Source organism: Fistularia commersonii, chromosome 1, assembly GCF_037954325.1.
Source record: "Fistularia commersonii isolate RoL2024-O1a breed Wild chromosome 1, RoL_Fcom_v1.0, whole genome shotgun sequence".
Classification (NCBI taxonomy): Eukaryota; Metazoa; Chordata; class Actinopteri; order Syngnathiformes; family Fistulariidae; genus Fistularia; species Fistularia commersonii.
In genome coordinates this window covers 14,540,464-14,566,354 of record NC_141284.1, presented here as the reverse complement: position 1 = coordinate 14,566,354, position 25,891 = coordinate 14,540,464, and the positions used below count along the sequence as shown (strand labels likewise).

Here is a 25,891-nt window from a genome sequence, read left to right as displayed (position 1 = left end):
GCCCGCACTGGATGACTTGGAAATTCCTGATCTTTTTTTTTTTTTTTTTTATCCTCCGAGGCTTTTTTTGGTGACTCTTATTTGGATTGTTTTTGTCGCATGCTTTATTCGTGAATCCATCATCCCTCCCCGCCGAAAATGAAACTTGGCACCTTCGTCGTGACCGCGCTTTGTCTGCTGCTCTCACCTGCGCAGGTAAGACGAGATGCGAGGCGCTTTGCTCCATTGTTTCAGCCGAGTTTCAAACGCTCTCTGTCTCCTTCATTCATCTTACTTGCTGCTACGTGACAAACTGCATCACTCCGTCTGTGGAACCGATGATGCAAAGTGATTCATTGATTATAGGCGCGTAATTACAGCCAGATTGTGCGTTAAAGACCAGTTTCACTGACGTGTCTATTCCCACCCCTGTGTGATTGGACCTTGTCTCTTGGTAGCTCTTGGTAGTTTTCCACGTGTGTGTTTAATATTTACACGCTGGTAACACGTGTGTGTATGTGTGTGTGTGTGTGTGTGTGTGTGTGTGAGTGTGTGTGTGTGTGCGACTGACATTGAATTTCCGCCCAGTCATATCAATGTGAGGAGACAACAGGGTCCAACAAAGCTGCTCTGTTTATTGTTACCCAGCATTGCTTGTCTTTGGGTTTGAAAATGTGCCAGAACAGGACAGCCGTGATAGTGGAGAGAGGAATCTTTCAAAGGCCTGTGTTACACTGTAGAAACTTGTAACAGGATGAGCCACTGAACAGCAGGGTGTGTGCCAACCGGTCTCCGATTTCCTCCCAAGGAGGCTGAGGGCTGGCAGCTAATTCTGATGGCTTTAGGGCTAAACTGATACAGTCTTGGGATCCGTCACTGTAATTCTCTCACATTGCAGCATCAGCCTGTTGAATTGAAGTCCTCAATTAGAAGTATTCCACACACTCAGTCGTTTTCCGAACTCCTCGTCCCTTGAGATTATTTTAGCCAGAGACTTTGTAGCTGTCTCAGGGTTGAGAGTGATAGGAGAGGCTAATCCCGATAACCTGCTCAAAGTTACAAAATCCAAGGCTGTCAACATGGCACAGGTTAAACGGCTTCAAGTTTTGATGACAGATGGAAAATACATGCGATTCAAAATGCAGATGTGAGCAGCAGACCGGGTTGATCTTATTTCTAATGCCTCCTTTAACAATTCTCACTGTATCATCAAAAAGGGGGAAAAAAAAAAAAAAGAGTTCCCTTTCAGTCAATTCAAAGTCACTGAACACCCTTAAATTAAAATTCAGGTGAGGAAGCAAGTATGAATGATGGGAGGGGAAAACAACCAGAGCCGACTTGTGACGGATGCTGTGGCAAATAACATCTTTGTTATGATTGGACGTACAGTAACAGTCATTTGAATCAGATTAATAAGAGCAAGTCCCTTTGGCACAAAGCTAAGCAGCCTTTTGCCATAGTGACAAAAATGTTTCTAAAAGCCAACCTATTAATGGAGTTTTGTCAGGGTTTCTGGTCAATGATAATTTATTTATGTTTATGAAGTACTTGTGAGAAAGTTTGACAGTAAACTCTGATGCAAATGGATTTAAATCTCTGACTCTTAAAGTCTTTCACAGTTCTGGATGTGGCACCTGCCTACGATCCAACTCCTGCTTTCTACTGATAAATATTCAAAGTACTTCCAAATTGATATCAGGCGCACATCAGAACTCCCAGAGCGCAGTGATGCCTTTGTACTGATCTCGTGGGAGATTGACAACAGATAATAAGCTCGCTGAATGGACTGATAACATCCTCGGCGGCTGTGGAATGACAAGATTCAAACGTAAGAGAGCTACAGTCAAGCCAGTACGACAAATCTTGTGTTTTGTTTGTGGGTTTCGTGTGCTTTCAGTCTGTTAATGGCTCGAAAGGGGTTCTTTCGGCAAAGAAATAAAGACTGTTGTAAATATGCTGTGATTTTAGTAAATAATTACAGCTGATCAATCAAACATTCAGAAACCTCAATTCACTATCTTTTTAGAACAAAATATTTTTGATGATAACATTTGTGTACTTCCCAACCCACACCTTGCTGCATGTTTCAGTCATATGTGCACTCTGTTCTTCTGTACAGTTGTGATTCTATTTTCTGGCGCTGTGTTCACATTGGCAGGAAGCATCTGGGGAGAATGGCCTCCCGGTCACCTTGTCAACAAGGCTAAAGGAGATACGGTATAAGTGCCATCTGCTAGTTATTTTGCTGATACTCCTTGACACTCGCCATTGTAATGTCCAGTATTTTATTGATACTTCCTGTCCACATAAACGTGCTATAAATACAATTGTCTGCAGTTGAGTTACAGTTCTGTGAATACTATCCTGCCTGTGGTGAAGGAGCCTCTACAAATATTTCATTGCTTGTTGCCTCATGCCCAATGAACAACTTTCCCCACCTTAAAACCAAACCATGGGCATGTACTGCGTACAATTCCTCGTTTTTGTTTTCACAGCGATCACGTGTATTATCATATATCGGAAATCTTACACCTTCAAAACCGGATTCAAGTTATGGAGTCTATCTGTGAAGACCATCCAACAAAAGCTGGAGGAAGTTGCAGGAACCCTCCAACAAGTCTAAAGTTGAACTTGAAGCCAGGCTTAAGTCACGTTGGTCTGAATCATATAAGTCAAGTCTGTTCTCAGTGCAGCACTGTCCACTTTGAACAAGTCACACATCAAGACAAAGAAAATCTGTCTATTTTCTTTAGCCCCCCCTGTTGTTAACTAATGTCTGATTTGATTCCAAGTCTAACAGCTTTCATGTTATGTTTTGGAATAACAGTTGGCAGGACGATAAGCCTGCTGAAATGACAACATTCATTTCCATTTATTCGTGGGGTGCTGGAGTTAGACAGGTGACGTTGGATAAAGGTTCCTTGATTGTATAATTTCATGCTAATTGGATCAACCGTGTCAAACATAATTGAAACATGAAAATATTTGATAAAAAACCAAATCTGTCTGAAATATACATATCAATCAATTTTAGTCTGTGACCAGTAATAATAAGCCAGGAGCTCAAATTTACAACTTGAGGTTTAATTCAGTCACATTGCAATAATTGAATTCCCCACCAATGATTTGTTGCATAAATCTGAAGGAAGTTAATTGTAATGAAATTAAAAAAAAAAATTATAATAATCAAAACAGCCATTGTTACTGTATGAATGTGTCAGCCGGTAAGACTTATCATGCCACTGGTAAGCTGTGTTTTTTTGTTTGTATGTGTGCGTGAGCACGCATGCGTGCATATGTGCGTGAGGAGAGGATATTGTGCAGGTGTTTCCTTTACATCACCATCGGCAGCAAAACAATTCGTGAGACTAACCATCTGCACAGCATGTGTGTATCTGTTATATACCGTCTTAGGCCATTCATGTTCACATTTCACAGCGTGTATGACATCAGCTTTATAAAGGAGCTTCTAGATTTTCAGTGTAGTTAAATATCTGAAATGCTAAAAAACAACGCCAAATTGTTTTTCAAAGCCAAGGTCTTCCCTTCCTTCGGGTGTCTTTTGATTTAACTTGATTTTGCACTCCTAGCCAGCGTGCAAGGTCATTCCAGAAGTACTGACCCGCTGGCTGATAGGGCTCTTATTTACGTTGCAAAGCTTTTTCTTTCCAGTTGTAATGTCCAGGGAAAATCACAATCTCAATCAGGAAATATGGATTTCTGCTTCCTCCTGCGCAGAATGGGGAGTGGTGGCACTCGGGGCAGCTGTCTGCTCAGCAGGCTTTAATCTCCCATCTGGATGTAATTTACTGTGGTTTACACAGGGAAAGCAGCGTTTACTGTAATAGAGACCACAATTACCACCGGTCAGCCTTATCTCAAGACCTATGTTGCATGTGTATTTCGGATTTTTCAGATGGTGTGCACCATCTTTGTGATTGTTTATGTTTGCCTGGACATCTGTGCATGCATTAATGGACTTATATTGAGGAAATGGGGTTTGTCTAAACCAACATTTGCAAGGACCTTTAGCTTTCCTCTGTCACTCCAGTGCTTTTTCCAAAATTGCAGATTGAACATCTTAACCGCAATTGCTCATAATGTAACAGTACAGGAAAAAATGATTATTTTTAAGGCGTATATAATTACTTAGTAAAAACAGTAAGATACTCAAAATGGAACTAGCTGTTCTCTCTTTTTGCATGCCGACACCAGGACGTGTGGCTGTAGTCACAGGAACCTGTGAGGTGCCGGTGCCTGGATTATGAATATGCATTTTAGCAGTTTTACATTTTACAATTTTACAAAAGACTTCAAAAATATTCCGTAAATTTGAAGTTGTCGGAGAAAACACATAGAATAAAATCTGAACTCGCACCTTCAACAGTTTCAGTCTTTTGGAGGACCTAGAGTCTTCACAAGAGACGTGTTTGGGGTTTTGAACCAATAATAGAGCCTTGGCTTTAAAATAGAGCAATCTTAAAGGCGATTTTAAACTGTTGTATCAAATCTGGACACTGAAGCTAAAGAAACAAAGAGGAAATACATTTCTGATTGGACTTTGCGTTTGAATGTAGACTTTTCTGGAAAATAGCAGAGCACCTTCTAACACTTTCTCTCAGAGGTTACCCTCTGGAAAACTGCCTTTGCAACTCTAATAGTTCATTGGCCCCTGCTCATGTAACTTGCATGATGCAAGCTGCTGTTAGTGTGAAGGGTGTGACAGAGGGCGCCTCAATAAAATGAATTATTCCCTTCTAATCCTACAGTTGTAAACGGCTAAAACATTTTTTTTAACTATAAAACCTCATTTGGCATAAAATTTCAGCTGTGTGTCTTTGGGGTAGAGGGGCTTGTCTTGACTGACATGTTTTTTGAAGTGAATTATCTGAATGATAAAGATTTGAAATTGACACATAAAACCAGCTTCTTCCCACCACTTCCTGTCAAAACAACGCCATTTATGGAAAGGTTCTCGGTGAAGTCTGGTTACCAGATGATTTCCTGTCAAATTTGTCCCAAAATGAAAAGGTCTGCAGTCCCAATGGGCTTTAATTTCTTAATTTCTTCCTCTATTGTATTTTTGGAGGGATAGATTTTAACGCGCTCAGCTCATTCCTAGCCCATTCCTTAGACCATTACTGAAGAATAAAAATCAAAATCTCATCAGCTTAATGTTTACACCAGACCCCACTCAACCAGACATGAGTAATATTTTCTGTCGTAGCTGGTGATGCGTTGTCCCTCATTCTTGATTCTCAAAGTTGGAAAGTAAACTCCTATGTTGGGTCCCTGTTAGGATTTTTTTTCTCCTTAAGTAGTCTGTCCTTGTTCTGGCAAATGGGCTTAAGCAAGGAGGTTAAAGATGACATAGCTCAGCTGTGTTGGAGTGGACAGTAATGGGACTCGGGACAGAAGGAGCCCAGGGACACAACAGGTCTACTGATCTGACCCAGGGGGACAGAACAAATTCCCGGCTGTGCAGCTGGCAGATTTTTACTTGAGGCGTCAGAAACACAGAGTAAGCTTTTTAGTCAAGCTTTCATCTCCTGAATGTCAAAGTTTCACTTCTACCGCCACTGTTATTGATGTTTCAGTCTGTCATGCTTCTTTCCATTAGACTGCAAACCAATGTGGTCCCACGAACAAATTGTCTGAAAACTAGATGTGAGGAGACTTGTACAACAAAAGGACAGTGACTCATACAACCGGGGGGTTACAATCTAATACGTGCTCTGTACGTACTTTCTGATCGGAATGCCTTTCGGAAAACTGAGAAGAAAAGTAAGATCATTTATCACTGAAAGTTTGTATGTGTGGAGAGTTCATCACAATAAAATACCAAATTTAGGCTACAGTGCAACTTCTTAATATGGTCTTGCTTTTAGTTATTCGATCTTCATGTGGAGTCAGACGCAAAAGAGCCCAGTGAATTCTGGAGTAGATGTGGATCAGGGGATAAATTATTATATTTATTTAGTTAAAACTGCATGACAAGACACGCATCTGCCATTAGAAGCTTATGTTTTGAATCAGCCGCGGGAATTGATTATTTTATACCTCCGATCAATTGCTTTCACAACATAGGCACAGTTTCATCATGTTATTAAGAAGAATTGTGCAATTTATTCCATTAAGCCAAGTGACAGTTAGAAGAGAAAAGTAAAAGGACTTTAACTTACTGTGTTTTTTAGTTCTATGAAACCAGGGATTTTTTTTACGTGCTAGAACTTCCAATTTTGAACCTCTGATGTCTTTTTGCATCAGGTGAATAGAATCCTCCTCTGATGTTTGTGGGGCTTGCCAAATATTCAACTTGTCTGCGGCCAAAAATACATAATCGTGAACTGATCTTTGCCACCCGACCCTTTGCAAGAATAGCACCCGAAAAGTAATACCCTCTGCGCTAAACATACCGTGAAGTATTGTATTGTCAGGCCAAGAGAAGAATTTATGAACAGGTCAGGTCATGTCAAGTTCATTTGCTTAACCTTTGATCACACTTAGTCTTTAAGATCTCGCCGTCCAAATTCTTGCAGTGGTTAATCAAAATGACAAATGTCAATTCTGATGCATTGTTGAGAAACTTTATGAGCACCGTCAAGGAACGTCATCAGGACATGATAGATGAAAGCTGGAGGGGATGGATAATGATGCAATCCTGCTTCCTTACACGTTGAAACACACCGATGTTTCCTTTCCCTTAGAATTACTCACACACAAATCCTATTTTTGCTCAAGGGTAAGAAGTGGTTACGTGAGGAGATCCATGCTGACTCCAAAGATTGGCAGCTTCTTGTGAGCAGATCACGCCCCTTACTCAAGAGTGTAATGTGACAAAGATGATTCCCCATCATGTCAGAGTTTAAACAATGAGCAAGGTCAGTAAATTCTCCCAACTTCAACACATTCTGGGCAGCAACTTAAACCAGAGCCAAAAAGCCCTTGTGATGTGGAGCAGCCTCCTGCAAAGCCACATGAAAATCCACATAAGATAGAGCAGATCATATGCCAATTAAACTGTGATGAGGATTTATTCTATCAACTTGGCACTAAGCATTGAAGAACCTTTTAACAATAACTTCCACTTAACTGAAACTTTCCCATGTTGTGCTTAAAGAACACTCTGCTAGCAGAGCTCTTGTTCAGCTGACAAAGGTCAATGTAAAGCTTTATGATGAGCAGCTGGACATTTTACCACAAGAACAGACACTTTTGAAAACAATGAGGGACATCTGAAAAGATCTTTTAACATGGAGGGGAACAAGTGGTTGCCTGGATGCCTGTGTGTATTTGCTAATATGCAGTCTGTCATGCAGTATGTCCCGTAGCGGAGTTGACAGATCGTCCCCCGAATGATCAGACCTGCCTACCAGTAAAGCTGTCAGCAGTTTAACGGGAACCTCCAAAACCTTTTTGGTCAGTGTGAAGACCGCAACCAGCAGCAGCAGGACATTCCTCTTTAATCACATTGTCTGAGAAAAATGGCACAGTGCTGACAGATGCTATCCACAACCTCAAACTAGTTTTGGCCCATAACAGGAAAAGGAGGCATTTCAGCAATGGACGGATGCTGTAAAAAGCAACAGTCCTTCATATCATCATCAGGGGAAATGCTTATTCCTCCTGATTATTCTAAAATGACAGTTCATGGTCCTCTCAGTACATTGGCCTATGAGTATTAAACCAATCGGCATGCATATTACAACACTTAAAAAGTGTGGGGCGGATACAGCAAGGACGATATTTTATCAATCATAGATTTTTCTCCTGTGATGGAGTCAAGCAGAGTGTTTTGGTTTTCCCAGGCGAACGAAAAATGCACTTTGTTCATCATGGGATAATAGGGAGGGGAATCAAGACAGCCGGGGAAACTATCAATGGGAAAATAAATAGACAGCTCAATGTTACACCACAGGAAACAGATTTTGAGCCTAAACACTTGGGCGCATAGAGGAATTTGATACATATTAAATGTTTCCATCAGAGGGGAGAGAGGTTGCATAGTATATTGCCAAATTTTACTGTAATTCTCGATATCACCACAAAAGGTGGAAAAAGATGCAGGACTGTTGTTGAAAAGGCCTTGTGTTTTATAAGATTATTAATAAGGTTTCGAGGGTCCGGTTGGATGTCACAAAGGATTTCATGGGTTTTGGTATCATCAGATTCTGTTTCATTGAAATGAGGATGCTGAACTGGAACAAATATTTATTAAGACACTGTGACATTAAGAATATTACATTTAAAATCATTTTTTTCTGTTTTGCAGAGTCTACCCTTATTGGGCCTGAACAGCACAACCGAAGGTGAGAATTTCTTTTTTTTAAAGACCTTTGGAATAGATTACAAATAAAGAGAGACCATAGTTAATATCAGATAATATATCGTGTTGAAAGTTGTAATGTCTTCGATTCCTGGTGAAATTCAAACAGCTAAAACAGTCAGTGTATTACAGCCATGCTTACAGCCTTAAGAGACATCAGTGGAGGGGAATTTCAACTTCGACTCAGTGGGGGTGAAGGGAAAATGCTTGGGTTTTGATTAAGCAAAAAAAAAAAAAACATAAATACTATATGATTAATGAAACAAAGCTGGGTGGACAAAGAGGGAGGGAATTATTGTTGGCTTTTTTTTTCAACAAAAACAACAACAGTGATTATGGTCATGATGATGATAATGAGGTGATGTCAGTAAAGGAGTCAGGGACAGAAAACTTCATTGTGCAAATATAAACATACAACACATTTTTACCATGTACTTTTGTGATTCTGCATACAATTTAACATGGATATAAAAGGCGGTCGGTGACTTTGAAAGAAAAAACAAGTCTGCACTTATAGTGATTTTCAGTTTAGTTCAAAGTGTTACCTTCAAAAACAATCTGAAAGCAAGCATTTTTCCAGTTGTTACAATAACAACATTCAATTTCATATGATTATGCATCTGACAGACGATAAGACTGTAATTACAAGTATACAAGGGGAAAGTAGCCTGATTGAAACCAAATCAAAGGATATCAGTCCTGAAAAATACATTTGAACAAATATGTTTCTTCATCGTGTCATGCACCGTTGGAAAATCTAAATTACTAAGTGCTTGCATGTGAGATAGACTAGAGAACACAATCTAATGAGAACTTCAGGGCAAACCTGAAAGGAAAGTTGAATTTTTTTATACTGATCAGTTGTGTGTTTTTGCAATATTTGTCCACAAACCTGAAAGGTGACACATTTTTACATTCTTTTCTGTTGTTCTCTCTGCCATCACACAAAAGGCAAGTGACTTATTAGTGTCTGTTAATCTGCTACCCAACCTGAAGTCCACCCCCAAACCCTATATTTCTATTTTAAACATTCATTTATTCCAGATGACTTCTAATTTCTCCATGCCCGCACTTTGATTGCAAGGTATTAATGTCATATATCAGCTTGCTTATTTGTTCAAAGGAGAAATTGTTTCCTCCATAAACAAGTTTTTTTTTAGAACGTACATAATACATAATAATCTGTGGCAGTTAAGGAAGAAGCTCATATTCCTATTCTCCCATATATCCTGCTCTTCTCTTTACAAAATAAACAGAGCAAAAAATACACGAGAACTTGCCGCCAGTTTGTTCAGTGCAAAAGAAGAGTTAGGGATGAATTCTGCTCAGTCGCAACTCAACAAAAATCTGTCTTTCTCCACTTAATAATTTCATTGCTCCATTTCCCTTCCATACATGCTTCTCTAGCTGTCCCCTCCCTGCCCGTCTGGTTTTGTAAACAGCTGTTGTGGTGTCAGGCTCCATTCGGTGACCTCAGGGGTCATGTCAGTCCCAATGGTGCCTGCGGGGCAGCTCGGCTCCAGCGCCAGCAGGGTTCTGCTCATAGCCGCGGTTCCAATGTTTGTATTCTCTTCCAACTTTGTTTGTTTGGCCGTAGTCATCCCTGTTCCTCCCCCCCGCCAACTGTGCAACCGGGACTCTTTCACACATATACTCCCACAGGAAAGCATACTGTACATTATGTAAACAGTTTTACTTCACAATGAAAACACGATACACACAGGCATATTTCAACTGGTTTTACGTATCTTTGTATGTGATCCAAGCATGCCATTGTATTGATATTGTTACCGATACAGTTACTGATACACATTGTCCATCCATCCATCTTCTGCCGCTTGGCCTGCACTCAGGGTCACAGGGGATGCTGGAGCCTGTCCCAGCTGTCATCGGGTGAGAGGAAGGGTATACCCTGGACTGGTCGCCAGTCAATTGCAGGGCCACATACATAGACAAACAACCATTCACTCACTCACTCATTCGGACTAATTTTCGCAATATTTTCCCAATTGACCCGCTGCATGTTTTGGACTATGGGACAAAACGGGAGAACCCCTGGAGGAAACCCATGACACAGGGAGAACATGCAAACTCCAGATTGTGTTCCACATTATTATGATACCGCAGTGATCATTTTGGCTTCCGTGTTGACACTAGGATTTTGTTTCAATATCTTATACCTGTTATATTTAGCTAATCTTTAGAGGCCTTTCATCAAACTTTTAGCGCAAGAAATCTGATTCATCATAATACCTTAGAGTCTCTAAAGGGTAAAATTATCTAATCCCAACACTATGGTACAAGTACAAAGAAGTATTCCTGTTTGCTTTGTTTTTTACTAATAATAGTAATTATTATTATGATTACTATTGCTGTTGTTTTGTTTTTTGTTAATTACCATTGCAAATGTTGTAAAACTGTAATTTAACTCTTTTCTTGTCCTTTCTGCTACAGTGTTAAAGTTCCAAGACGTTTGGGTTCGCAGTTTTTGTCGGACTATTGAGAAGTTAGTGGAGGTGGTGCAGGAATATCCCACTGAAGTTGAGCACATTTACAGCCCCTCCTGTGTGCCACTGGTGAGATGTGCGGGTTGCTGCGGGGACGAGAACCTTGAGTGCCACCCCACCCTCACCACAAACATCACTATACAAGTAAGATAGTGTCCAAAACCAAAAAGTTTTATTTGTGTACATCTCAGATAACTTTTGTCATTAACCTGTCATGCCCCTTAGCTCTTGAAAATCAGGCCATCAGAGCTCGAAAAAGAATATGTTGAGATGACGTTTGTTGAGCATCAGACATGTGAATGTAGGTAAGAGAAACACATTGTGATTTTTGACATGAGTATAAAACATAAAAACAGCAACATCTGCTCATTGATGTTGGTTTCAATTTGTATATACTTTTATCCCTCAGGATCAGGAAACCTGCTGTGAAGATTGAAAGGTAAGAACATCATTGTCATCATGTTTTAAAATGTTGGCATTTGCTGTGTTTATAGGGATGTTGAATTCATTCCTCTTCTTCCAATAGGAAGAGGCAAAGAGGAAGAGGACGGAAGCGAAAGGAGAAACAAAAAACAAAAGAATGTGACAGGTGATGCTGCAACTCTGCCAAAAAAAATTGCAATCCAATCCATCCCTGAGCTATTCATAAAAAAAACAAACTTTTTATGTTGTCCTTCAGGTGCCAGATACCTCGGAGGTAACTGTGATGGAGACCTTACTCTCTGTTGCAATGTGGCTCGCTATTTCTTTCCAGCCTAGTGACAACATCAAGAGTCTGCCTCGCTCATCTATCAATACTTTGTTGTCAGCCGGAGACTCGAACAGCTGGGTTGTTTTGCCAACATGCCTCTTTGCTGATTGACCATGCATTTTGTTATGACAAGGTCCCAGCAGACTCTGTTATTATTGGTGAAAAGACTGCTGTTACATACAGTGGACACCCTTGGGAGCCAGTGCAATGTAAAACCAAACAGACTGATACCTTCTCTTTTACACTAATAATTTCTGTGTCAGGTATTGTAATTGGTCAATTTCTTTTGTATTTAAGGATGGTTATTCATGTTTAATACTCCTATTTATTGACTGATACAGCAGAATATATATATGGACCAAAAAGCTTTGTTAAAACTTGACCAACGATGCCTTGATGTGTACTGGCAGGGTCTCAGCGTGTAGCTGTACTGCACACAATGCGGCATGACTCTTTCAAGGGTCATTGGAAAGACGTTTTCAGTGCTGCTTCATACAATGCACTACAGTACAATAGTCAATACACAAATCAATGTACTAATCTCCACAGTTGTTGGCATCATTGGTTTGGAAAGGGCTCAAAATCTTCTATCTGACGCACTGCGTGACCGAACACACTGTAAGTTTTACATGTTTAAAACCTAAATGAAACTCATATTTATCAGTAAAGTTTATCAACTGAAGTCATGTCTGCCAACAAATCCATATGAATAAATTAACTGCAATATATCAAAATGAACACGACTGTACTTGCTTCTTCTTGGACATTTCAGAAGAACTCTTGCAACACCTTTGCTGTGTTGCCAGAGAGCCAACGTGCAAGATCATCCTCAGAAGCCAGCCGGTGTTAATTGAGAATGTGTATTTCTCTTTGATTATCAGCAGGACACCGTGTCTTGCCTTCTGCTTTCATGGTAACGAAACAGCGCTCGGTGATATATTGAGAACATTTTCGAGAACACTCAGAGAGACAAGGGCTGGGAAGAGAAAGAGATGTTCTGTCACACGGTGCGAATACCTTTTTCAGTCAGAAATCATATGGTCTTTTTTAGCATAAAATATTTCTCTACTGGAAATACGGGAATCAGGAGGACAAAGTATTTACAGGAAATTCGGGACATATGTTCTTATTTTTATTAAAACATTAGAAATAAGGGCCAGGTAAGCAACACATCTGTTTTTTGCAATCAAATGCAAGAATAAAAAAAACACGGGTGATGGTTTTTCACATTTCCGGTGTGAGGTGGGACGATGGGACTCTTCAAACATGATCAATTTGAGACGCCACACCAAACACAAGAGCTTTCACTCTATAGTACAGTATGGGCACAATTATTTCAATTCAAAATAATCAGGGTTGGTCAACTAACGGAAAAGATCTTACAATTCGTTCATAGCCCCGAGATCTAATTTCAGCAGTCACTTGCAAAAATGACACCTATAGAGGTGAGAAATACTGTCTTTTTAAAGAAAATACTGTATATTTGTATGCTTACTTTCCAGACCATGAGTAGTGTGTTGGTTATGTAAATCATCAGTGAACTGTTGTACTTGAATTCAATTTTCATTCACTTCCACTTTTGGCCTACATAGTTTCAGTTCATGCAGCACAAAGCCATGCAAAAGAGTATGTAATATAATAATATGTAAGAATATATTAATTTCACATATGAATGGGAGAATTTAAACACGACAGAGGAGAGAAAGCGACAAAAAAAAACAGATGGAAGTTGCAAGATAGAAGCGCATCTTGATTAAATGAAAATCCCAAGTACTTTGATTTTCTCCATTAGACAGTATTTATGTTTTACCAGTGGAGGGCAGCAGCACTGCGTGACTCGTGTAAGTCTACAAGACAGCACAAGAGGAAGAACTGAAGCGACAAGCGGACGAGGTTTGTCAAGTGAACGATCTAAGGTGTTATCAATATATCCTTGCAATATTTAAAGACAATTTGTTGTCATTCTTACAACATAATGGGAAGGTTCGCAACTCGTATGCCTGTTACAATACACCGATTGTCTCGCTGTACGATAGTCGCCACGCTAATGCTATGCTAGCAAATAGCACACGATGGTAAACAGCTGATGTAAACTCACGATACATAAAAGTGGTGTGTTATTACTCGTTCGTTTATTCCCTCCTTTCCCTCAGCGTCGTGTTTTCCAATCAAAGAATGAATTTTATAAAGACCGTGACTCGTAAGTTTGCGCTTAAAATGTATAATGTTTTATCGAATCTGCTTGCGTCGACATCAACTAATGCTAACATTAGCCAATGGGTATCATTAACAGTTAGTGACCACTAGTACACCAGCTCAGAATGCAAGGCGATTATGTGTTTTGTTTGCATTAATGAGGGTTTCTTTTCGTAATACGAACCAGAAATCAACATCATGCTGTAAGCAAGTGACAAAGCTAATTTCTTCTTCTCATTTCAACACAAGACGCTTTATCTACGATATTCAGTTGATGTAATGTTTGGTTTCAACGTTCCCTGAATGTTCCACTGCTCTTTTTAATGCGATATGTTTTTTTTCTGACTGATGTTTTACAAATCACATTACAATCGATACATCCTCCACTCTTGAAGGAGGTGACGTGTTCCTTTCCTTTCTTCGGACAACTTAAACAGTCATCGGTGACACACCAGTAGCGTTGGCTTAACCTTGGGAGAAAAAAACAAAATATTGACCGGAAAGCCTGAATATAATCTTAAATCTTGCAAATAACTTTATTTGATCTTCTTGTTTGATGTGGATGTCTCTGGCTTTTCAGAAGAGATGAGCACTTTTAATAGACCAGAGAGGAACAGGACGGCATCATTCATGAGGCCAGTAGGCTCAGGAACGTCCAAAAATGATCTGGAGAGAGATTCAGGATTCTCAGGTTTGAGTCCTGCTACATCATTGTGCACAGATAAATGTTTGAGCTACTGCTTAAGACAGTGTTCACAATTGACGGTTGAATTTAAGTCTTTAATACATGACGAGGTCTGTTTGGTCTGCCTTCCTGCATCAGATGCCAGCTCTGAGTACCTCAGTACAGTCGATCAGACTGACTTCGAAGACACAGGAAGAAAGGAGCCCGTTGTCGGCCAGGAAGCAAGTGGTCTACAGGTAGCTTTGATGGGAGGCTCCTACCCTGGACTGTCTCCAATGATAATTATGAATAACTTTGTTGTAAAGCAGGTAAGCTAAATTAGTGAGATGCACTTCAATCAATTTTTCATGGTAGATCAGCTTTGTATAGCTATACCACCTTTGCTCATGACAAAATTCCAATTTGTAAGCCTGTAACAATGCAGCATGTGATAACTTAACGAGAAGTCCTTTTTAAGATTATAACATAGTTACTTCCCATTTCATAATATTCTGCCACATGGCACTGCTGGATACAATATTAAATATATTTTTCTGTATTTAGTTACATATTAATTTGGTTATTTTGAAAGGTGCTATTTTGTGATTAAAAATGGAATGAATAATGAATAGATAAAATCCATGTTGTTAGTAAATCTACTTGGAGGCTCATCTTCAACATCAGGATTCATTGTTTACAATGTAACTTGATAACATAACTACAGTAAATTTAGATTTTTATATTGTCCTCCTTACCGAAAAATTAATCATTTTAATTTTTTTCTTTCAGCAATCCCAAATGGCCTCAGAAGAAAAGCATTTTGGTTTTTCTTCGCCTCTTGATGTCATACCTCCATCTCAGGTAGTTCTCCTTCAACCCATGCTTTCGAACAGCAGCAGCAGCCCCTCAAGGACTGTCTCTGAAAATAGCAGGCAATCAAAATGCTACAAGCCCACCCTCAAGTCATATCCCAGAATTGCCCCACACCCCGAAGAGACCTTCACAAAGAGGCCTGTGGCCCCAAGAATGAGGGAAAGGTCATCTTCAGAATATGCGCCACGTCAGCGGAGGCACGCCTACAGCCTGAAGCTCTCTAGCTCCCAAAGCCCACAGCCAGCCCAGCCAATAGCAAGACCAGGCACTCCTGCATTTAAAGTAGCAAACTATCCACAAGCACAGGCAGCAGAGAGCCAAAAGTCTGTCTCTCCGATGCCCGAGAGTGAATTTTGGACGGTGGTTAACTGCAACAATGAATATCCGTACAATTACCAGGACTGCCTCTCACCAGACAGTCACAAATTCAAACGTTTCAGCAATACCTACAACATTCTCAACAAGTGTGGTTTACTTGGAATCACCATGCGCACAAAGCAGCTGATCAAGGAGAACAAGCGCACCCAAGGTCAACTGCAGCAGCTGCAGGAGCAAACAGCTCTACTGCTGGAAGCTCTGGACAGTGGCAACCCGCATCTCTGGACTAAACTCCAGCTCTCTCTCCAAGACACAGACAAGTAGCAGAGAAGGCCCACAGTCACTTGGTATAATGTATTGTTCCGGTGGACATTATCATTGATCTAAATGTGGAATGTCATTTAAGGAGCCCAAACACTTGTTTTCATCATTTAACACAGTGCATGTAGCATCGTAGATAATCCTGCTATACCTCTTGTCAGGGGCTCATTAGGTAAAAATCTTACATCTAAAGGTGATGGAATCAGAAACATCAATGAATACTTTCCCAGACAAATTTAAAGCTAAAGCATATATACTCCATCTGGTGGGATTTAACCAGCATGCTTACATTTCAAACCCTCGCCTATAATGAATTTCTTTGCCTCTGCTGTTTCAGCATAGCAAGTACAACTTGCAGTAGGGCTATGTTGTCTGTATGTAAAAGCATGTCTTAATTCATATATGAGGGCTCATTGGGTCAAATCCATATACTCTCTTTCTATCTTAACTAATAGGAAAACGAATAATTTAACACAATTTTTCAACATGGATTAATGCAAGGCTGTGTTTGCAATGTCGAACATTGTAAGCTGAATTCAGACAAACTGTTGAATTTAGTTTTGTATTCTTGACATGTATTGAACAAGAAGATGTGAGATTTGATATGAATTTATGCTTACCAGACAATTCAAATCAAAAGTTGAAGGTAAGCACGATTGTAACTTATTTTCCACAATTTTGGTTTATGTAACTACAAAAGTCATTTAATTCATTACAGCCTCCGAAGCAGCACCTTATTTAAAACACACCAAGCCAACACAACACAGGAAATTTGCTGTTATCGTTTTGTTAATCGTTGCAGCCCATTTCTCAGAGCTGCCAGTTTGGCAGTTGGTTCTTTCACATTTTAGTACGAAAAAGGAACCCAGTGTTGCTACATGTTACCCATCTCAATTCTTTGTATATTTTGATGGGATAAATGGAGCAATAATTTGTTATTTTTCTGTACCGATGGCTTGTGGTCTTGCACAGTGAGGCCTGAAATACTTGCAAATCATTGCTTTGTTAGTTTGTGTTTTTCTTTTTATATACAATTACCTACTTTTCTGATTTGTAATAATTTTGACCAAACCTAATGCTGTATTAATTATATGAATAAGCAAAGCACATTATAATTGGTTCCAAGTTTACTGATAAGATGAGCTCCATTAAAAAAAAAAAAAAAAAGGCAGTATTAAGAGTGAACGAGACATTGTAGCAGCAGATGTTGTGTTGCCTGTAACTGTCTTTACCTTGGATCTTTTGCTATTGTGTTGATTCCTGCTGCAAATCAAATGGAGCATTAATTGTAACTTAAAGGTAGAGACCTCAATATTTGAAAAACTTTCATATCAAACTATTGCACTTTAGTTGAACAGTTACTTACATTTCTGGATCTGATTGACCTAATGGGAATTTACTCTCCCTTGTTGAGAAATTAATGTGAATATGAGTGTTTTTATGGTTACTTGTGCCTTTTGACAAGCTTTTATCAGTGCTTAAGCAGCATACGTTACTGTATTTTTTTGTAGATGTCATGAACGAAAGCTTGAATGCGCTTCAAGCTCTCCAAAGACTTAGTGCTCTTCAGATATGTTGGATATTTAAAGCTGTGTTCCTGGAGAAAGCGCCGTGGATTACGATATAGCATATTTGAGTTCTGTTGTACAGTGTCGTTCAACTGGTCACTGTAGTCTTTTTTTTTCCGGGAACACTCTTAATTGAAATGTTTTACAGTTGGTACAAGTAAATGTTTGACATAAATAAGACTTGATTTTAATGGCAAATTAAGGGTTGCCAAATTTTGAATTTGACAGTGTTTTTGTTTTTCTGTTGTTGATGTGCTTTTATTCTATTATTTGTCATAAAATTTTGAAAATCCCTTTGCTTTAGTCTTCTATTTCTTTGTTCTTTCTTCTATTTCTTTCTTCATCTATAATGTCCACCATCACTGAAGAAAATGTCTATGAAAGCTAATTTACACAAATTGATAAAATAGCTTCTGAAAATTGAAGGCATTTTTATTAAAACCCACTTTTTTCCCATTATGAATATATAATACAGTAGTTAAAGTATTACAGTGGTAAGTCTTTACAAGTGTGTCCTATCACTAGCATGAGTAGAAATGCGGATACCTCATCTTTGGGGTCATATGAAGAATGTAATACATATCACGGCACATTGTGAGTAATACCCTGGATAATTATGGAGCAAGTCCTAGTCATACACCCCCCGGCCACAACCATTTTTACAAAGTGGAGAGTACCAAACAAACTTTTTTTATGTAGAAAAGGCAAATACTACAGTCTAAATGCAGTGAACAATGTACTTTGCAGGCTGGCCCTTAACACAATTAATTATTGTTATGAAAAGACAAAAACTTTTCCTGAATGTTCTCCAAGGTAGGATGAAGAGCCCTACAAGGAGCTTTTGGAGTGCCCACTGGCATGGCCCCTCAGTTCAACTGTAAAGTACTGAAATGCAAAGCAGTCAATGTGTACACATCATATTAACATGAATGTCCAAAGTGATCTTATCCTAATATTACCCATTAAAAACTATCTTACAGTTACACAAAGAAATTCTGGCTAGTCTACATTAACTTTATTGCTACAGTTCTCACAGGAATGTATTCCAAAGCTAATGATTCCTCGACCATGTCAGAGGTCATGAAACTGCAAGTACGGTTTGCAGGGCCAAAACGAACTCACTAAGCTCTCTAGTAGCCATGGCCATAATTGTATACTCATCCAGCACAAAAAAATAAGTGATGTATCTAAGATGTCTATCATAAAACCAAAAATCTGAGAACCAATTCCTTTTTTATATGACAAGAAAATGATTAAAGTAATGATTAGATTATTTCAAATGACTAAAATTACAAAATCAAAGGGTTGATACATAGAGAATTCAAAACGCTGCATGTAGAAGCCATGTGTACACGTTTAAAGAAATCTTATATACACATATATAACCTTCTTATTTTGCCTTGAAAAAGAAGGCTCACTTAATTATTTAAATATATGTTCTCTAGATTTTCCTTGAGGTTCACCCTACCTTAAACTTTAAACTGCACCTACAGGTGAAGGACAATTAATGCTGTAATTTAATCACCGCATGGGTGCATTAAAAGCATTTTCTACAACCAGGGCTGTTTGCGTTATAATCCATGACCTACTGAGATGATGTGATCATGTGATCAGTCTTGTTTATTTGTATCTGTGTCCTCAGAGCACTCCCCCACTGTCTGCACAGGCAGGATTAGACCAAGGATCCAGCGGGTACCAAACACATCCTTGAGATTGGCTCTCCAGGGGTTGTGGTTCTCCACAAGCTGCCTCTTCTGCATCTGACACCATGTCTGTCCCCGGGCCACTAGCAGCACCTGCTGGCAGCAGAAGCCTGCGCAGACCAGTCCAATGCCCAGCCAGACGTATAGCATCAGAACCAGAAAAAGCTGCAAACCTGAGATCGTTCCTAGGTGAGAGAAACTGAGAATGAGAAGATAATTTCTTATTGCAAGTGGCAAATATTGATCAGGAATGATAAAATAACTAACCCATGAAGAAGTAAGCAGTGGAAAGTGGGAGAAGAGTCAGGAAGGTCAGTGGATTCTCAAACGAGATGGAGTACTCCACTGTCAGAAAGGCCACGCCGAGAACCAAGGAATACAAACAAGTGCATGATGTATAGATGCAGAACATAATGAAGTAGCGCATATTTTTGTTTCCAATGCAGTTTCCAGTAAAAAAGCAGTGATGATCCCTCTTTAGGATAATTTTTTTACACAGTTTGCAGAAGTGGCGACCATTCAGGAGGTAGTGTGCATCCACTTTGTCCGAGCAGTGCGGCGAACATATGGGAACTGCGGTCTCATTGGAACTTGCAGCGGGATATTTGATTGTCATTAAGTAATTTCCAAGAGCGTTAAACATCAAGAAAAGGAAAACAACTGTGTGAAGAGTCTTTGAACCTCCAAGTGATGCATCGGGATTCGGGAAAATAGTCGGGATGAAGAAGTAGAAGTGCAAAATGAAGGTGACACATGTAGCCATGAAAAAGTACGAAGGTGCCACAGCATTCAGAAGCCTCAGTTTCAGCATCCGGGTAAACATGTCTGTGATGGAGGGAGACACAATGTTTTGAACAATGTGATTATCAGCACAGGCAAAGTTAAAATTCAGTAAAATTTAGTGGATCACATTTTATTTTTGCAGAATATACATATAAATATATAATATATACATATATGTATATATATATATACACACACACACACACACACACACACATATATATATACACATATACATATACATATATATATACACATGCATATGCATATACATATACATATACATATACATATATATATATATGCACAGAATTGTGAATGTACGAGACATCATCTGTCTTTCATTTGTGCCACCTGCACAACTGCAATGTGTACTAAAAGCATTAAATCCAAGGTCCTGATGCTAAAGTTGAATATTTGTTTGAAATGAACGGAATTAACAAATAGTACAGAAGAGATGGAAGCAAATAAAAAAATGTTTTCACTATTTTGAAAGACTTTCAGTAAAAAACAAAATAGCCCATCTCTTTTGGCACAAAGGAAGTCAAACATAAAACAATTGTAACGTTTTACAAGGGAATGATATTTTAAAGCTATTGTAGACAAAAAGTTCAGGTATCTGCTGGGTAAATATTTTTCGCAATAGTATCACAAAGACAAAAGTATGAAAAAGAAAATAATTTAGATTAACCAATGGGGCACCATAGAAAAGTGAATACTTTGCAGCAAAATAAACTCATGTGCGGACAAAATATTAAATCACAACAGAAGCCTGTAGTGATTTATTATTATTATTGTTATTTTCATTGTTTTTGTTGTTATGTAAATGCTTCGTGCAACATCTTAAATACTCCAAAACACACACTAAAAAAATGAGTTTAGGTGCTGATGTTCAGGTATATGAAGCCATCCCTGCCCCTTGGGACCCTAAGGGGCTACAGAGAATTCCAAAAATATCTCCACCTCCAATGTGACCTCCAGTCATGTAATAGGGGTGGGTGTGGGGGTCAGATGCAACTGTTATACAGTCTTGTTCTTGCTGTCATATCATGGGTTAAACACAGTATGAGTCGGCGCACGTCCTTCAGCTGACGGAGAGCAGAACAAACCAAATACTAGCCTTTTCCATCATGCAGGAACAGATATTATAATCGGTTCCGATGACGATTCGTCTTTTATTTCCCTTTCCCAGTTGGTCACACTGAGCGCCGCCGTGCCGTGCTCGGGGAATCGGAGCCGCCTACCTGTGGGTGTGAGGGGAGCTGTCCTTTCAGCACCACGGAGCTTCTCCTCGCAGCTCCTCGGTCATTCCGAGTGCGGCTCGACTCCATCCACCTCCTTTCCAATCACGGCGCCCCGCTGCCTCCTAGAGCGCCACCCGCTGGCGTGGATCTGCCATCTGTTTCTTGCTCAGGTTGCTGCACAAAAGACAAAGGCGAGACGAACAGCGTGTTCATCTAATCTGCAAGGAAAAACATTTCCCCCCTTCCCCATATACATTTATATATGTATATAAATATAAATATATATACATATATATTATATATATTTATATGTACATATATAAATGTATATATATTTGTGTTACTATATATATATTTCATCAAGTCTTTTGGGTCAGACGATGCATAACTAGGGGGTCTGGTGAGGGTATGGAGCCAGGAAAGGGCATATATATATATATATATATATATATATATATGTAAAACAAAACACACATTACATACAGTATAGTTCGACCCACAGGTTTGGGATGCATATCAGTATTATTTCTACCATTATTCTTCTATTATTTCAGTATTATATATATGTATATGTATATTATATATAATAATTATAATTATTATATTATACATATATTCTTCTATTATTTCAGTATTATATATATATATATATATATATATATATATATATAAAACAAAACACACATCATTACATACTTACATACAGTATAGTTCAACCAACAGGTTTGGGATGCATATCAGTATTATTTCTACTATTATTCTTCTATTATTTCAGTATTATTTCTATACATATATCTGCCCTTTTCTGCCTCCATACCCTCACCAGACCCCCCAGTTATGCATCGTCTGTCCCAAAAGACTTGATGAAAGAAAGACGTCTTTCCAGTAGGTGGCATTACATCCTTGACCATTTACCTCTCAATCTGGGCTCTGATATTACTGATTTGGCGATACTTTATTTTAAATTAGATTTTATTATACCCCTCCAGGTCCAGGTACACACCCTGCCCGCGTCTGCGTTTTGAAATAAATCCATAGTTTTCTCAGATAAATTCGGTACATAATATTGCATTATGACTTGCCGACTCATGCATGTTTACGTTTCATCAGACAGGCATATTATAAAAGTAGATTTTCCATTGCTTGACGCTCCCTAGCCGAGCAGGTGTGTTACTGTCAGACGGTCCCTGAGTAGGTGGGAGTTTCTCCTGCTTCTTGGGTGTTGTAGGCAAAAAAAAAAAAAAAAAAAAAAACACGTAGCAGCAGCATATCCACGCCAGACGCCAAACATCAGGAAGCTTTCAGGGGTGAGTGGCGTGTTTGTTCGGCGCACCTGTCCGTGTTTTCGGTCAGATTAAGAAACGGAAGTGGGATGTTTATTGCGATATTTATGGCGCAGTCATTTTGATCAAGTTACAGAGCCGGAGGTAGGTGGGTGTGCAGACTGTTGTTACTGCTGCATTAGACGGGGAAGTCAAGTCGCCCAGATTGCCTTAATGGAGGAGGAAGGATCTTTCGATATGGGCAATTTACGCATTTATTTGAAACCGGCGTGGTGAAAATGTAATCGCATCGCGCAATAGTGATGCAGTTGGGCGAGGATGAGGAAGAAGACCTCTCCAGGATTGTGTCGGACTATCCTTCTCCGAAAAAAAAAACCCTCGGGCTCCTCTTGCACTTTACCTTGTGGTTTACGTTCAGCCGTGTGGTTTCTTCCAACAGTTTGTCCATATCTGGAAGATAAAGAGTCTGAACCCCATTTTCTTACGACACTATTTTCTCATCAAAATGGATCAGTCAAGAATCAAAATGACACAATGTCTGGATTGGTCAAGTCAACTGAGCACTTTGACTTGTTGAATCCTACTGAATGTTTCTGCATCCTAAAAGATATCCATAAATCCATTCATTGTCTGCTGCTTATCCTGCACTCAGGGTTGCAGGGGATGTTGGAGCCTATCCCAGCTGTCATCGGGCGAGAGGCTGGGTACACCCTGGACTGGTCGCCAGTCAGTTGCAGGGCCACATATACAGACAAACAGTCATTCACTTACTCGATTTTTTTTCCAGTTAACCTACTGCATGCTTTTGGACTGTGAGAGGAGACCGGAGAACCCCTGGAGGAAACTCACGCAGACACAGGGAGAACATGCAAACTCCACAGAAAGGTCCCCTGGTCGGAATTGAACCAAGATCTGTGAGGCCGAAGCACTAGCCACCGTGCCGCCCCGTAAAGATATCATCATAGTTAATCTCGGTATTTGGTCTAAGGAACGCTGCAATAGATTTTTTGTGAATTCATAAAATCCTTTTTTCTACTTGTTTTGACCACAAATGCACAATTTTGCATTAGAGCAATGAAGGGAAGTGGCATTTCAATTCCAGATTCACAATGGGGTTTTTTGACATTTTATAGGGTCTCTTGTTGTATTGCAGTGCTGCACAGTATGGCTCTTGCCTCAACATACCACGATTGTGAGCATGACAAAGGGATATTCATATAGAGAAAGGGCTCTTTGTTGTTTTTATGAAGTGGCTGATTTTGAAAAGGACACTGGTAGTATTGGATATGTAAACACCAATAGGATGACAATAAGATAAATGAGAGAATTGATGACAAATACTGCTGTCGTTGTTGACGGGCTACTTTCTTCAGCTCCTGTTCTTTGAAAAGTTCAAATTTATTGCTTCCTGAAGATGCTCAAAATTGCTCAGCACCATTGTAGGTCTGGGATATAAATCAGTGGACCCATCTAATGATTACTGTAACTGTGATTCGTCATTTCACTGTGTACATTCAGATAAAGATGTCCAGCAAAATCAGCAAGCAAATGAATGCATGTCATCCCATATTTTTTCCCACTCATTGATTTGTAAAAGACTAAACTTGGTTTTAAGAAGAGATTAATGGACAGTGAGTTGTAGTCTTGTTCAGAGCCATCGGTAGTGAAAGAATGTGGCATTGATGTCTGACTTCCTTCCCTGGATGTGCTATAATGAATTTTGTTGTTGTTTGGTGTTAGTCCAACACCATAAGCGCGTGCTGTTACAGTAAGCAGGACCAAAAAGTCCTGTGGTTTTAATACATTTTTTTATTATGATGCAAAGCCTTGACATCTCCACTCCTGGGATGTCTGCACTGAAATAGTGAGAGCTAACAACACGCCCAGCAGGAAGGACTGAGCGATACGGAGATGTGCATTCAAAACATTAGGAGCAGTAACTTCAATGCTTTTAACCAGGAAATGCAAAGTGGTGACGTGGGTATTGATATTGCAGTAGTAGTACTCGTATTTATCTAAAATTAAAAAATTAAACTAATACACAGGGTAAACTCATGTCAGAATGTTAGAGGATTTTGGTTCGCTTGTGTTTTTCTTTGTCTGCCGTTTGTTTTTTTTTTTAGTTATCGATTTACCTTTTTTCATGTTTCCCATTTTTGGGTGACTTTTGGTCAGTTAACTCTCGACATTTCACTTTACTTTGAATTTACTTTGAAAAAAGCACTACGGTAATCATCATTCTTGCTAGTCAGTTAGTCTGCAACTTTGTGCAATGTTGATCTGCGATGGCACATAGAAAATATAACTGGATTTTAAATTAAAAACATATGTTCATAATACACTGAATAAACTACTGAATAGAAATATAGAGATTATCTAAATATGAATAAATAGAACAAGGACCTACTCTGAGAGTAGACGTCCATTTAAAAACTCCCCGTGTTCTTCAATGTCAGAACATATAATATTTACTATGGAATTAATAATGTTCTATTATTTTTTTAAGTTGTGTTGTTTGAATCGAAACCAAAATCTCGTGAATGTTGTTAGACTGTTCAATATCGTTGATGCGTAAATTGATATTGATAATTTTTTTATCTTCAGCTAAAATACAGAATCTGTCTGCAGGCTTTTTTGCCATTAGATAGCGACTTTTTCAATGTCAAGGTGACGTCTTTCTGCTCTCCATTTATGAGAGCAAAACATTTTGATAAAGATTTTGAACAATTAATATTAGTCAATTCATTGATAGTTAGATGTTTACCGTTCAAACGGCGTATCTCTCTGAATATGATTCTGATCCATAAAAAGAATCACCTAGATTTCTCTGATTAAATCTTTTTAACATCATGTGGATTTTTTGGTAGTTGAATCTGACCGTTCCATTGATTTCGAGATTCAGATTCTCTCATGGTGAGGACCAGCTACACCAGGATCTGTAGTGAAACAAGGTTTTGTTGGAATCTTTTGGAAGTGTTTAGTGATGCAGAGGACAAACAACTTTGGTCAGCATAGAGCCATATTGGATACCAGACAGGTCCTGATGACGTATAGTCTTGTACACCCATCAGGAAGGCAGACGCAGGCTCCCTTGGGGGCCTACTGAGCATGTGCATCCAAACAGGAAGCAGGTGTTGTGTTTGTTGACAAGGATGGCATCGCTCGTGCTATGGCTCATTCAGGCCTGAGAACGAGCGCGCTCTCGAACTGTCACACCTCACAGTTCTGTGTTTGTGCAGCAAAGTCATTGTGAGGTGAGGTGTCAAGGAGATTCCTCTCCTTTTCAACCTAAGCATGTGGTGAACAGATTGTGGTAAAAGCTCCACCCTTCTTGGTCCTGTTCCACCCAAATGCTCTCAGCAGAGGCCTGCACCG

The 25,891-nt window shown here is 39.3% G+C and overlaps 4 protein-coding genes across 7 annotated transcripts in view; 3 read left to right on the top strand and 1 right to left on the bottom strand.

The window, feature by feature from the left end:
• Positions 1–7: 7 nt before the first annotated feature.
• pgfb (placental growth factor b) lies at positions 8–12,287 on the top strand. The gene is made up of 7 exons (XM_086152331.1): positions 8–195; positions 8,252–8,288; positions 10,760–10,956; positions 11,038–11,117; positions 11,222–11,251; positions 11,339–11,401; positions 11,492–12,287. The coding sequence occupies exons 1-7, from the start codon at positions 139–141 to the stop codon at positions 11,511–11,513; spliced, it is 486 nt and encodes a 161-aa protein (XP_086008457.1). The 5' UTR covers positions 8–138; the 3' UTR covers positions 11,514–12,287.
• A 761-nt stretch (positions 12,288–13,048) lies between these two features.
• cipca (CLOCK-interacting pacemaker a) lies at positions 13,049–17,795 on the top strand. 3 transcript variants are annotated; one of them, XM_086149772.1, is made up of 4 exons: positions 13,049–13,456; positions 14,340–14,450; positions 14,583–14,680; positions 15,213–17,795. In XM_086149772.1, exons 1-4 carry the CDS (start codon positions 13,321–13,323, stop codon positions 15,936–15,938), a joined length of 1,071 nt encoding a protein of 356 aa, XP_086005898.1. In that variant the 5' UTR covers positions 13,049–13,320; the 3' UTR covers positions 15,939–17,795. The 3 variants fall into 3 exon arrangements, with proteins under 3 accessions (XP_086005898.1, XP_086005889.1, XP_086005907.1); XM_086149763.1 differs by having other exon boundaries at positions 13,050–13,456; positions 14,583–14,752; XM_086149781.1 differs by having other exon boundaries at positions 13,446–13,479; positions 14,583–14,752.
• Positions 17,796–17,968: 173 nt separating this feature from the next.
• Positions 17,969–21,324, bottom strand: zdhhc22 (zDHHC palmitoyltransferase 22). The gene is made up of 3 exons (XM_086152198.1): positions 21,234–21,324; positions 19,474–20,031; positions 17,969–19,391 (listed from the first exon to the last, which is right to left on the bottom strand). Exons 2-3 carry the CDS (start codon positions 20,027–20,029, stop codon positions 19,114–19,116), a joined length of 834 nt encoding a protein of 277 aa, XP_086008324.1. The 5' UTR covers positions 20,030–20,031; positions 21,234–21,324; the 3' UTR covers positions 17,969–19,113.
• Positions 21,325–22,479: 1,155 nt separating this feature from the next.
• Positions 22,480–25,891, top strand: part of tmem63c (transmembrane protein 63C) — a 39,249-nt gene continuing 35,837 nt past the window's right edge. For both annotated transcript variants that reach the window (XM_086149749.1, XM_086149742.1), the window contains exon 1: positions 22,480–22,540. The gene's annotated coding sequence lies outside the window, so the exon portion shown is untranslated. The remainder of the gene's footprint in view (positions 22,541–25,891) is intronic.

Bases quoted from the DNA above. Each gene is read 5' to 3' on its own strand.
- cipca (XM_086149763.1), top strand. From the start codon at position 13,321: ATGAAAATCCCAAGTACTTTGATTTTCTCCATTAGACAGTATTTATGT. The intron at 14,451-14,582 runs GTTTGAGTCCTG...TTCCTGCATCAG, and splicing joins GAGAGATTCAGGATTCTCAG to ATGCCAGCTCTGAGTACCTC. The intron at 14,753-15,212 runs GTAAGCTAAATT...TTTTTCTTTCAG, and splicing joins ATAACTTTGTTGTAAAGCAG to CAATCCCAAATGGCCTCAGA.
- zdhhc22 (XM_086152198.1), bottom strand. From the start codon at position 20,029: ATGTTTACCCGGATGCTGAAACTGAGGCTTCTGAATGCTGTGGCACCT. The intron at 19,392-19,473 runs GTTAGTTATTTT...TCTCTCACCTAG, and splicing joins CACTGCTTACTTCTTCATGG to GAACGATCTCAGGTTTGCAG.
- pgfb (XM_086152331.1), top strand. From the start codon at position 139: ATGAAACTTGGCACCTTCGTCGTGACCGCGCTTTGTCTGCTGCTCTCA. The intron at 11,252-11,338 runs GTAAGAACATCA...TTCTTCCAATAG, and splicing joins CCTGCTGTGAAGATTGAAAG to GAAGAGGCAAAGAGGAAGAG. The intron at 11,402-11,491 runs GTGATGCTGCAA...GTTGTCCTTCAG, and splicing joins AAAACAAAAGAATGTGACAG to GTGCCAGATACCTCGGAGGT.